Genomic DNA, 14235 nt, shown 5'->3' with positions numbered 1-14235 from the left:
ATCTAGCAGTTTTTAGCTGTAGTAATGAAGCAGAGCTGAAAAGCTCACCACGCCCACAGGAGGCTCTGTATGTAAGTAGTCTGTAGACAGTGAGCTGCCTGTCACAGGAGGGGCCGTGTCATACCACGGGCAGGTGACCATCTAGTCACAGCAATGATGAGCTACTGGTGCTAAAACAATCACTGTAGGCAAACACAGCCTCAGCTTGATAAGAGGCATCGCTGAAATCTGTATTTTTAACCCCTACGTCATGCTGTCTTCAGATTACATAACAAACTACCTGCTGGTAGATTCCCTTTAAGGAGTTGGTGTCCTAAGTGTGTTTGAGACCCTGATTCCAGCAATGTGCCTCTCGCCAGGCTGCTCTCTGCAGTTTTGTTAAAATCATTGTTTTCTCTGTTGCAGAGCTGTTCTCTGAGGGTATGTGCACACGATCAGGTTTTTTCGTGATAAAAACGCTATAAGAACTCATTAAACGCATACATTATGCATCCTATCATTTAGAATGCATTCTGCATGTTTTGTGCACATGGTGCGTTTTTTCCGCGAAAAAAACGCGTCGCGGTAAAAAAAAAAAAAGCAGCATGTTCATTAATTTTGCAGATTTTCTGCGTTTTTCCCGCAATTCTATGCATTTGGAAAAAAAAAACGCACAAACGCATGAGAAAAAAATGCGAAAAAAAGCATGCGGATTTCTGGCAGAAATGTCAGTGTTTTTTTTTTTTTTGTGTTTTTTTGTCAGGAAAATTTCTGTAAGAAATCCTGACATATGCACATAGCCTCAATGCTGAGCTCTGTATAATAACACCCACACCACTAACCGATTTTCTTTCAGTGGGAGAGGTTATACAGAGGTCACGAATATTGAGAACTACATGGCAACAGGATTACTAGTCCTCTATTATTTATTATTATTATTATTATTATTATTTATTATAGCGCCATTTATTCCATGGCGCTTTGTATTTGTAATCTCCTGTGGATAAAATTGACTAAGTGACACATGACTGGAATCAAGGGCTCGATCTCTGCATTTTGCTGCTTCCAGATTCGGTGGCAAAAATGTGGTGACCACGTCCCTTTTCAAGATTAGGTCTGAGCCCATTGGGGTGTATTCAGATGTTGCCATTGATGAACAGTTTGATAAGTGACTGCTAGGCGCCTCCCCACCCTGTCCTCTCCTGGTTTGCGCAGGTGATAAATACAAGTTACGTTAAAGTGTTTTTCTACAATCGTCTGATTTTTTTTTTTAACTCAAAGGTCCCCATTAATGGAAAGGTCCAACAGGCATCTACAGAAGAAATCGGAGCAATTGAGGCCCTGGAAGAAAATGGTAAGGATGTCCTCTCTTGTGTAGGTTCATGGTCAGGTCTGCATTAAAAGGTCCCCCTGATGTATGTCTCGTGCACAAAGCGGACGGCAGCCGGTACTAATAGTCGTAGCACAGCCTCTGGGAAGAGGTGCCATGTCTGGTGGTAGGATACAGTGCAGTGTCAAGAATTGTTACAGGATTATTACTTTTTAGCCATTATCCTTTCCAAATCTAAGATGGGAACAAAACCCCCCCACTGTAAGTTCAGTAATAGTACATACTAGCTGAAGAGCGCGGCGTTGCCTGGGCATAGTAAATATCTGTGGTTAGTTATAGCACCTCACTTCCCTTATTTTCCCATCACGCCTCTCATTTTCTCCCTTACACCTCTCATTCCCCCCCAACACTTGTCATTTTTGACCTCACACCCCTCATTTTCCCCTCAGTATATACATGTTTGTCATCTCCCTTATATATACAGTCATGGCCAAAAGTATTGACACCCCTGCAATTCTGTCAGATAATACTCAGTTTCTTCCTGAAAATGATTGCAAACACAAATTATTTGGTATTATCTTCATTTAATTTGTCTTAAGTGAAAAAACACAAAGAATTGTCCTAGAGCCAAATTGGATATAATTCCACACAAAACACAAAAAAAGGGGGTGGACAAAAGTATTGGCACTGTTCGAAAAATCATGTGATGCTTCACTAATTTGTGTAATTAACCACACCTGTAACTTACCTGTGGCACCTAACAGGTGTTGGCAATAACTAAATCACACTTGCAGCCAGTTGACATGGATTGCAGTTGACTCAACCTCTGTCCTGTGTCCTTGTGTGTACCACATTGAGCATGGAGAAAAGAAAGAAGACCAAAGAACTGTCTGAGGACTTGGGGAACCAAATTGTGAGGAAGCATGAGCAATCTCAAGGCTACAAGTCCATCTCCAAAGACCTGAATGTTCCTGTGTCTACCGTGCGCAGTGTCATCAAGAAGTTTAAAGCCCATGGCACTGTGGCTAACCTCCCTAGATGTGGACGGAAAAGAAAAATTGACAAGAGAATTCAACGCAAGATTGTGCGGATGTTGGATAAAGAACCTCGACTAACATCCAAATAAGTTCAAGCTGCCCTGCAGTCCGAGGGTACAACAGTGTCAACCCGTACTATCCATCAGCGTCTGAATGAAAAGGGACTGTATGGTAGGAGACCCAGGAAGACCCCACTTCTTACCCCGAGACATAAAAAAGCCAGGCTGGAGTTTGCCAAAACTTACCTGAAAAAGCCTAAAATGTTTTGGAAGAATGTTCTCTGGTCAGATGAGACAAAAGTACAGCTTTTTGAGCAAAGACATCAACCTAGTTTACAGGAGAAAAAAAGAGGCATTCAAAGAAAAGAACACTGTCCCTACAGTCAAACATGGCGGAGGTTCCCTGATGTTTTGGGGTTGCTTTGCTGCCTCTGGCACTGGACTGCTTGACCATGTGCATGGCATTATGAAGTCTGAAGACTACCAACAAATTTTGCAGCATAATGTAGGGCCCAGTGTGAGAAAGCTGGGTCTCCCTCAGAGGTCATGGGTCTTCCAGCAGGACAATGACCCAAAACACACTTCAAAAAGCACTAGAAAATGGTTTGAGAGAAAGCACTGGAGACTTCTAAGGTGGCCAGCAATGAGTCCAGACCTGAATCCCATAGAACACCTGTGGAGAGATCTAAAAATGGAAGTTTGGAGAAGGCACCCTTCAAATATCAGGGACCTGGAGCAGTTTGCCAAAGAAGAATGGTCTAAAATTCCAGCAGAGCATTGTAAGAAACGCATTGATGGTTACCGGAAGCGGTTGGTCGCAGTTATTTTGGCTAAAGGTTGTGCAACCAATTATTGGGCTGAGGGTGCCAATACTTTTGTCTGGCCCATTTTTAGAGTTTTGTGTGAAATGATCTATTTTTTGCTTCATTCTCTTTTGTGTTTTTTCATTTAAAGGGAACCTGTCACACCGTATTTTAAAGATGAGATAAAAATGGCATTAACTAGGGCCAGAGCTGTGCTTTTCATTACTGTCTTCTTTGTGCTTTTATTCTGCACCTATCCTGCCGAAATACCTTTTGAAAGTCGCCGTTTGGTGCTGTCACTCAGTCAGGTCTGGTCAGATGGGCGTTGAGAAGTTGCGGTTCCTCCCCCCTGCTCCTCGGCGTGTATGACTTAAATGCGCTCTGTGAATCGCACAGATCGCGCACTTTCTTCGCAGTTGCGCAGTAAATTAGCCTCTTGCGCCTGCTCATTATGCTGTGCCCAACTGTGGGCATAGCATACGTTACATCACTGCGCAGGCGCTGGTCGGCACTTTTACCTGTGTGCCCCGGAAGTGGTCATATGCGCATTTACTGTATAGCTGGATGCCGGTAACGTTACTGCGCAGGCGCTAAGCACAACGCTGACGGCGGGAATAAAATTCGCAGGGAAACGCAAGAGGTGGGGGAGGAACCGCAACTTCTCAACGCCCATCTGACCAGACCTGACTGAGTGACAGCACCAAACGGCGACTTTCAAAAGGTATTTCGGCAGGATAGGTGCGGAATAAAAGCACAAAGAAGACAGTAATGTAAAGCACAGCTCTGGCCCTAGTTAATGCCATTTTTATCTCCTCTTTAAAATACGGGGTGACAGGTTTCCTTTAAGGCAAATTAAATGAAGATAATACCAAATAATTTGTGTTTGCAATCATTTGCAGGAAGAAACTGAGTATTATCTGACAGAATTGCAGGGGTGTCAATACTTTTGGCCATGACTGTAGTATACACCTGTGTCATCTGCTGTATATAGTATATACCTGCTATGTCATCTCCTCCTGTATATAGTATATACCTGTCATCTCCTCCTGTATATATCTGTGTGTCCTCCTCCTGTATTGGACCGCGTTCACACGTTATTTGGTCAGTATTTTTACCTCAGTATTTGTAAGCTAAATTGGCAGCCTGATAAATTCCCAGCCAACAGGAAGCCCTCCCCCCTGGCCGGATATATTAGCTCACACATACACATAACACAGGTCATGTGACTGACAGCTGACGTATTTCCTATATGGTACAGTTGTTGCTCTTGTAGTTTGTCTGCTTATTAATCTGATTTTTATTTTTGAAGGATAATACCAGACTTGTGTGTGTTTTAGGGCGAGTTTCGTGTGTCAAGTTGCGTGTGGCGACATGCATGTAGCAACTTTTTGTGTCACGTTGCATGTGAAAGGTTAGTGTAGCAAGTTGTGTGCAGCAAGTTTTGCGCATGGCGAGTTTTATGTGTGGTGCGTTTTGAGTGTGCAAGTTTTGTGTGAGGCAACTTTTGTGCATGTGGCAATTTTTCCACGTGTGGCGAGTTTTGCGTGGGCCTAGTTTTGCATGTGGCGAGTTTTGCGCTGCGACTTTTGTGTTTCGACTTTTATGTGGCGAGGTTGGTGAAATGTGTGCTATGGGTGGTATGTGTTCAAGCACGTGGTAGTGTGGCGCATTTTGTGTGTTCATATCCCCGTGTGTGTTGAGTATCCCATGTCGGGGCCACACCTTAGCAACTGTACGGTATATACTCTGTGGCGCCATCCACACCCACACACACCCACACCGTCCCCATATTTTTACTGACCGGAGATATGAGCCTCCCCATACAGGTGACAATCCAGCAGCTGTCGGCTGTACACTATAGCTGACAATTTTCTGTATCTGCCATGATCAGTGGTGACAGCAATTATGGCCGTTTAACCCCTTAAATGCTGCTGTCAATGGCTACGACATCTAGATGGTTAATGTTAGTGTGAGGGGCTCTCTCTTTAACCCCATTGGCACCCTGAGATATTTATTGTGTGGTCCTGAAGATTGCCACGGCCAAGAAACAGCCTCAGTCTTCCAGCTATAGCGGCGTCTTCAGAAATTATCATTTAGGTGGTTTAAAAAAAAAAAAAAAAAAAACACTTTTTCATCCCTGTCATTTCACTTTGCATCAATTTCTGAAAAGCACCTGAAGGGTTAGTGAAGTACCTGAAACAATTTTGAATATGTCGAGGGGTGTGGATTTTAAAATGGCATCACTTATAGGGGATATCTATCAAATTTTTTTTTTTCTTTTTTGTTTCGAGTATAAGCCGACCCTGGGTGAGTATAATCTAACCTCTTTTTCTCATCTTTCAGGATACATCGGGGGATTGAATGCTGTAGATAAGCCCCTGATGCTGGTGGGCTTAGCTCATTGTCGATTTTTCGGGGTGACTGGTTCCCTTTAATGTGTTTGTGCGATATGACTATCTGGATTAAAGGGATAATCATTCAAAGTTCTAAAATTGCACTTTTTTTTTTTTTTTTTTTTTTTTATATACATTTTTATCAAATTTCTGACATTTTTATAAATGCGGGATCCAAGAAGTATCGTTTCTCCTTGCGGAAAGTGACATAAGCATGACGAGGTGAGGAGACTTAGGCTGCCGTCACACTATCAGTATTTGGTCAGTATTTGACATCAGTATTTGTAGCCAAAACCAGGAGTGGAACAAGTAGAGGAAAAGTATAATAGAAACATATGCACCACTTCTGCATTTATCACCCACTGCTGGTTTTGGCTTACAAATACTGAAGTGGTGCATATGTTTCTATTATACTTTTCCTCTACTTGTTCCACTCCTCCTGGTTTTGGCTTACAAAAACTGATGTAAAATACTGAGTGTGTGACGGCAGCCTTAAAGCCGCAATGCTCCTCTGGGGAAATATGCAAATTGTGTCTTCAGAGAGAGAGGACTAGAACTCTAGTGTCACCTATAGGAAGTAGCCATCCTAACAGTCAATGTCAACCCTTTAACGAGCCTTGTCACATGACTTGGGATAATAGCCAAACCAGAATCTCAAGTCATGTGACAAGGCTCGTTAAAGGGTCGACATTGACTGTTAAAATGGCTACTTCCTATAGGTGGCACTAGAGTTTTAGTCCTCTTCCTCTCTGAAGACGCAATTAGTATAAATAAATGCAAAAAACATATCAACCTAAATTTGCTATTATCATCTAATATATAATTGCCTAGAATACTACTTCCTGCAATTTGTGCCAACTTCCGTGGCTTTGTCCGGAGCTAATGTCCGGAGCTAAGTGACGTCAACAGTGTCCAGTATCTGATTAGTCGCTCGCAGCAGGCGGCAACCAATCAGAAACATGCCGTACTGTGACACACTCCGCCCGCCATTTTGGTGTGATTTTTGAATTTTTACTTAAATAACAAGAATTGTCAAGAGCTGGTGAGTGCAGCCATTTTTTGTTCTTTCTTACTATTATTTATTAATTGTATTATTCTTACATTTGAATAAATAAAGTATATATGGATTCTAGACTCCCGATTCTTTAGAATCGGGCTGCCATCTAGTTAAGTATAATTTGTCACAAAAAAAGTCTTAATCACTGGGATATGTTAAAGCGTTCCAGAGCTATTACTACAGTATCACTGGCCAGATTTAAAAAAACAAGGCCCGGTCACTAAAGGGTTAAAATAAAATTTAAATTAAAAAAAAAAAAAAAAAGCATGAAAGCCATCCCACCACGACAAGGTGTACACTTATCGGGACGGTCCTATGCTAATATTAGTCTTACCATGTGTCAATAACTCAATGCGAGTATGGGCAGAGCAGGACCAAAGCCTGACTGTGGACACCCAGCGATGGGAAGCTATAGAAGTGCCATGCCCAGTTCAAAGAAACGTTAAAATAGATGAACGTGGATAAATTCCGCGCTGCTGCGACAAATGATGGATCCAGATATAGTTATAAGATGTTTGGGTGGTTTATTCAACGCGTTTCGAAGTTCATGGCTTCTTCAGGAAGTTTCCACAGAAAGATATATCTTTCTGTGGAAGATCTTATAACTATACTAGATGGTGGCCTGATTCTAACGCATCGGGTATTCTAGAATATGTATATAGCAGCCACATGTACATAGCATAGGCCACGTAGTATATAGGAGCCATGTAGTATATAGCAGACAAATACTATGTGGCCTGTGCTATATACTATGTGGCTTCTACATGCATGCATGCATGCATGCATGCATGCATACATCCGCTGCAGTATATAACATAGCCCAAGTAATATATAGCGCAGTATATAACAGCCCCCACAGTATATCACACTGGCCACGTAATATATAGCACAGCCCACGCAGTATATAACATTGGCCACGTAATCTATAACACAGCCCACCCAGTATATAGCAGCCACGCAGTATATAACATAGCCACGTTGGTATATAGCACAGAGATGTAGTATATAACGCAGCCCACGCTATGTAACACAGCCCACGTAGTATATAGCAATGTGGGCACTCTATGCGTGGTTAAAGAATTAACATAAAAAATAAACATACTCACCTTCCGAAGGCCCCTTGAAGTCCTGGCCCTGTGTGCGATGCACATGGCAGCTTCCGGCCCCGGGGTTGGTATGAGTACAGGACCTGTGGTGATGTCGCGGTCACATGACCATGACATCATGGAAGGTCCTTCTCGCATTTCATGTTTGTCACCGGAACCTGCCGCTTGCACTGCTGAGGATAGCCGCGACGGAGGGTGAGAATAACCCTTTTTTATTCTTATTTGTAACATTAGATCTTTTTACTATTGATGCTGCATACACAGCATCAATAGTAAAAATTTGGTCACACAGGGTTAATAGCTGCGTAACCAGAGTGCGTTACACCGCGGTTCAGTAACACTGGCATTAACCCGGTGTGAGGGCTGAGTGCGAGGAGGAATAAGCGGCTATTTTGCCGCCGGACTGTGCCTGTTGCTGATTGGTCGTGGGCATTTTGCCACGACCAATCAGCGACTTGGATTCCATGACACAGAGGCCGCGACCAATGAATATCCGTGACAGACAGAAGTCACCCTTAGATAATTATATAGTAGATCTGGATCCATCATCTGTCGCAGCAGCGCGGATTTTATCCACATTCATCTATTATAACGGTTCTGAGAGGTCGCAGTGCCGACCTGTGGATCTGCAGCAGCTGACAACTACACGCTTTTACGGAGTACCACCAGGTGAGCGGTTCTCTCATAATTGATTGGAAACAATCCTGGGGATAAGACCCTATTTGCGCTTTTTTTGTCTCCTACCTTTCTATACTAGCAGTTCAAAGAAAGGGAGGCCATGCCCATGTTTGTCCTGAATGTTAAGGTACCTTCACACTAAACGATATCGCTAGCGATCCGTGACGTTGCAGCGTCCTGGCTAGCGATATCGTTCAGTTTGACACACAGCAGCGATCAGGATCCTGCTGTGATGTCGCTGGTTGGGGCTAGAAGGCCAGAACTTTATTTGGTCGCTGGCTCTCCCGCTGACATCGCTGAATCGGCGTGTGTGACACCGATTCAGCTATGTCTTCTCTGGTAACCAGGGTAAACATCGGGTTACTAAGTGCAGGGCCGCGCTTAGTAACCCGATGTTTACCCTGGTTACCATCCTAAAAGTAAAAAAAAACAAACGCTTCATACTTACCTTCCATGTCTGTCCCCGGCACTCTGCTTCTCTGTACTCACTGTGAGCACAGCGGCCGGAAAGCAGAGCTGTGACGTCACCGCTCTGCTTTCCGGCCACTGTGCTCACAGCCAGTACAGAGAAGCAGAGCGCCGGGGACAGACAGATGAAGGTGTAAGTATGAAGCGTTTGTTTTTTTACTTTTAGGATGGTAACAAGGGTAAACATCGGGTTACTAAGTGCAGCCCTGCGCTTAGTAACCCGATGTTTACCCTGGTTTCCGGCATCGTTGGTCGCTGGAGAACTGTCTGTGTGACAGCTCTCCAGCGACCAAACAGCAACGCTGCAGCGATCCGCATCGTTGTCTGGATCGCTGCAGCGCCGTTTAGTGTGAAGGTACCTTAAGACCCTAGAAAAAAAACAAAGCTTAAGTTGGTAAGCAAGCAACGTATAGGAGTGTGTTCACACTGGCCATTAAACAGACAAAAGCTAAGATGATAAACACTGTGTGTGTTTTACAAAAAATGTTTCTATATTGGGTTGTGTGTTTTAATGGCCGGTGTGAACGTGCTCCTACACACTGCATGCATACCAGTTTATACTCGGTCATTTTTCATTGTTTGCATAGCGTTATACTTTGTACATAAAGATTCTCAATCTCTGCTGTATGTGGCTAAATATCAGTCCAGGACCCTCCCTCTCTGGGTGGAGCGCTGAGTTTCCACCACTGCTCATAAGGTTTGATGTCACATCCTCAGCATTGCTGCCATCCGGGGGCTGATCGGCGTGTTCCACCCACTTGGCCAGAGTTTAGTGCTGGCTAATTTGGCTCAAACGCTGTGAGCACTGCAGACATCAGGGGCGGCAGCAGAGAATCTGCAGGACTCTGAATGATTAAATAAAACAGTTTTGTGTGTTCTTTTTTTTTAAAAACAACCTTTAGCTGTGGGATCAGATGTTTAACAAAACCCTTCTTAAATCACAAGCGTCCAAGAATTGGTACAGAAAATAATCTAATTTAGGCCAGTGAGGTGACAATACTTCTACATAAATCCACATTGGCAGGGGGAGGTGAACAGTACTGAATGGCTCCTGGCCTACGGCGCAAGCCCAGGAGCAGACTGCGGAGATGTGGCCAGAACTAGGACCTAACATGTCCCCTCCACCATGTGTGCGCTCCCAAAATCCCGATGGGTATCAGTAGAAATATACTTTGCACCACTGAAAATGTCAGCATGTACTCCAAGAATGCACCTTTGGCCAATACCCTCGGCATGGGTAGCCACTGGTTCCATGAATGATCCCAGCAGATGAACCTGCATTAATCAGATGTTTTGTGATATAATAAACCTGCAGCTTTTGTTAGATGCATTGATGCAGACATATTGAAGAATATTCATTAAAGTATTCTTTCTTTTTAAGGCTGAACCAGTAAATAAAGAAAATATTCAACCGGCTGTTAATAAGAGTGGTAAATCTGTGACCCTAACTCAGTCCTACCTGAAAACCAAGCAAATAAAAGATGAGCGGGCAAAACTGGTACCTACAAAAGATGAACCAAAACCAGCGGTTAAGCCTGTCCTTGGCACCTATAAGGGGAAAATTGTGCAGTCTAAAATTAATTCCTTTCGGAAAAACTCTGAAAACAAAAATCTGACTGAGCCAAATAAACCTATGCCCAAGAGTCACGGAAACAGGCCACAATCTTCTGCATCTGTGCCTGCTAAGACCTTGGTAAGACCTGCTGTCAATGACGTGAAACCAAAGCGGCCTGCGATCCCACCAACCTCATCACAGATAAGACCATCCACTACTGTGACCAAGATCAAGTCTGAACCATTGAGTGTGCGGAGAACCACACAAGTTCTGACCCAACAGAGGCCAATACAGCAGAAGGTGCAACCACTAAAACCTCTGTTGAAAAGTAACCCAGTGATGCAGAATAAACCATCTTCTGCTCCTGTGGAAACCCTACCAGAGCCTCAGAAGAACAAGCCCGATCCTCCTCTGCGCACAGCTAGCAAATTTCCAAAACCCAGAGAGTCGGCTGCAGAACGGAAGTAAGTGACAAATGGGTGTGCTCCTTATGATCACATCATATACAGGTCCTTCTCAAAAAATTAGCATATAGTGTTAAATTTCATTATTTACCATAATGTAATGATTACAATTAAACTTTAATATATTATAGATTCATTATCCACCAACTGAAATTTGTCAGGTCTTTTATTGTTTTAATACTGATGATTTTGGCATACAACTCCTGATAACCCAAAAAACCTGTCTCAATAAATTAGCATATCAAGAAAAGGTTCTCTAAACGACCTATTACCCTAATCTTCTGAATCAACTAATTAACTCTAAACACATGCAAAAGATACCTGAGGCTTTTATAAACTCCCTGCCTGGTTCATTACTCAAAACCCCCATCATGGGTAAGACTAGCGACCTGACAGATGTCAAGAAGGCCATCATTGACACCCTCAAGCAAGAGGGTAAGACCCAGAAAGAAATTTCTCAACAAATAGGCTGTTCCCAGAGTGCTGTATCAAGGCACCTCAATGGTAAGTCTGTTGGAAGGAAACAATGTGGCAGAAAACGCTGTACAACGAGAAGAGGAGACCGGACCCTGAGGAAGATTGTGGAGAAGGACCGATTCCAGACCTTGGGGAACCTGAGGAAGCAGTGGACTGAGTCTGGTGTGGAAACATCCAGAGCCACCGTGCACAGGCGTGTGCAGGAAATGGGCTACAGGTGCCGCATTCCCCAGGTAAAGCCACTTTTGAACCATAAACAGCGGCAGAGGCGCCTGACCTGGGCTACAGAGAAGCAGCACTGGACTGTTGCTAAGTGGTCCCAAGTACTTTTTTCTGATGGAAGCAAATTTTGCATGTCATTCGGAAATCAAGGTGCCAGAGTCTGGAAGAAGACTGGGGAGAAGGAAATGCCAAAATGCCTGAAGTCCAGTGTCAAGTACCCACAGTCAGTGATGGTGTGGGGTGCCATGTCAGCTGCTGGTGTTGGTCCACTGTGTTTCATCAAGGGCAGGGTCAATGCAGCTAGCTATCAGGAGATTTTGGAGCACTTCATGCTTCCATCGGCTGAAATGCTTTATGGAGATGAAGATTTCATTTTTCAGCACGACCTGGCACCTGCTCACAGTGCCAAAACCACTGGTAAATGGTTTACTGACCATGGTATTACTGTGCTCAATTGGCCTGCCAACTCTCCTGACCTGAACCCCATAGAGAATCTGTGGGATATTGTGAAGAGAAAGTTGAGAGACGCAAGACCCAACACTCTGGATGAGCTTAAGGCCGCTATTGAAGCATCCTGGGCCTCCATAACATCTCAGCAGTGTCACAGGCTGATTGCCTCCATGCCACGCCGCATTGAAGCAGTCATTTCTGCCAAAGGATTCCCGACCAAGTATTGAGTGCATAACTGAACATTATTATTTGATGGTTTTTTTGTTTGTTATTAAAAAACACTTTTATTTGATTGGATGGGTGAAATATGCTAATTTATTGAGACAGGTTTTTTGGGTTATCAGGAGTTGTATGCCAAAATCATCAGTATTAAAACAATAAAAGACCTGACAAATTTCAGTTGGTGGATAATGAATCTATAATATATGAAAGTTTAATTGTAATCATTACATTATGGTAAATAATGAAATTTAACACTATATGCTAATTTTTTGAGAAGGACCTGTATTAGCTGTACGCACTTCACAAAAAACGGGTGGTTTTGTTTTTTTGTCTCTGGACCAAATTTTCAGATTAAACTAGTGCCAAAGGCCACATATATATATATTTTATACATTTTCTGTCTGTGGTAGAGAATTTAGATTACAGTTTGCATTGTGTGGGCATTATCACAACTTGTTACTGGGGGCGTGTACTTCTTCCCCAGAATGAGGTGGACCAATCATAATCAGGCACCAACACACGGGGGACAAAGCCAACATCACCTGCATGTGGAGGGAGCTCTGCTTTTGAGCCCACATAAAACCCCATAATCACATATTTGTATGTGAACTTGCGTGAAGGGTTACACAGATTGTCCACTACTGGACACTCCTTAATAGTCCCAAGGTCCATTAAGAAAATCCTATACTTTCTTCGTAGGGCGGTACTGTTGTGGTTACGTGGCATTGTCACATGACCACCAGCCTTTACTGTTGCCTCAGTGGCATGGCTGATGCAGTTTTATGTTATTCATCAGAGCTTCCGTAAGGATTTGCTGTACATGTTAGTCCATGTTTTTCTTATTGTTGTGTTTTGCATAGGGAACGTCTGGCAGAATGGAGACAGTCTAAAGGAAAAGTGGTAAAAAGGCCCACAATGGCTGTAGTCCTACCTTCCACGTACAGTGTGCATAAAGAAAAGCCAGAGATAAAAACTGAGGCGGAGGAGCCAAAAGAAGAAACTCGCCAGCTGTACTGGGCCACCATGGCAGAAGAGGATGAGCAGGAGCTATTCACTCTGAAGCTTCACAAGATTTTTGAAGGCTGCCAGAAGCTGATAGATGAGGTAACTGATGTCCTGCGTGTTTCATATTTTCATGAGTGAGTTGAACATATCTTACTATTATGTAACCAGCTTTTTCACAAAAATACTATTGAAATAAATGGCGCCAATAGGAAAACTATAGTGCAACCACAGGCCGACTGGCCTTCATACAACATATATTTCTAAATGTTCATTGTGTGTTCATAAAAATAGGGTTATCCAAGGGAAGAAGTTCTCTCGATACTTGAGAAACAAGTCCAAAATCTTCCAGAAGCCAAGCAGCTTTCCGGATATTGGGAATGTCTTGCACGTCTTGAGAAACGGGATGGTGCGCTCTATAAAGTGATTGCGGTGTGTGAGGAGGCTGTGTCTGCTGGTGCTCAGGTAAGTGACGCACTCGGGGCTCTGTTCACATTTGCATTGTAGTTTTTAATGAAGTCTGAAGCCCTCAGTGTTAGTAAACAATCGGGTAATAATGGAGGCCAAGTTTCAACCTCTCTTTTCCTGGAAGATCTGGTGTGAACATCAAGTAACCATTCATTATTATGTTCCTTGAACATGCCCCATGCCATGCAAAGGTCTAAGTCAACTTTCTGAGTTCTTTTTGTCCTACTAACTATGTCGCTGTTTGGATGCCATTTGTAGGAGAATACTGCTGGATATAACTAGATGCAGCGGTTGCCACTAACATAGCCAATCTCCCCTGTGTAGATGATGGAAAAGTTTACTGATAGTGTGGCCAAAGGGGCTGTCACTAACTTTTTGCACCAAAGCAAGCAAACTAGCAACGGTTATAAACTTACAGTATATTAACTAGTTGGCCTCTGATGCGTCTTCAGACTGTCTATTCGAAGTCTGATTGCTCTAGTAAATCTGCCCAATTAATTGACTTTAAAATTGCAGCCAGTCCGC

At 43.3% G+C, this 14235-nt stretch overlaps 1 protein-coding gene across 1 annotated transcript in view; it reads left to right on the top strand.

Annotated features, from left to right (window-relative positions):
- CKAP2 (cytoskeleton associated protein 2) overlaps positions 1 to 14235 on the top strand; it is a 34999-nt gene that overhangs the window by 11721 nt on the left and 9043 nt on the right. The window contains exons 3-6 of the mRNA XM_069759905.1: positions 1261 to 1333; positions 10232 to 10869; positions 13101 to 13344; positions 13537 to 13707. Of these exons, the coding sequence (XP_069616006.1) occupies positions 1261 to 1333; positions 10232 to 10869; positions 13101 to 13344; positions 13537 to 13707 (1126 nt within the window). The remainder of the gene's footprint in view (positions 1 to 1260; positions 1334 to 10231; positions 10870 to 13100; positions 13345 to 13536; positions 13708 to 14235) is intronic.

Source organism: Ranitomeya imitator, chromosome 3 (genome assembly GCF_032444005.1).
Source record: "Ranitomeya imitator isolate aRanImi1 chromosome 3, aRanImi1.pri, whole genome shotgun sequence".
Taxonomy (NCBI): domain Eukaryota; kingdom Metazoa; phylum Chordata; class Amphibia; order Anura; family Dendrobatidae; genus Ranitomeya; species Ranitomeya imitator.
The sequence above is the reverse complement of the archived record's forward strand: the minus strand, read 5'-3'. Positions and strand labels throughout refer to the sequence as shown.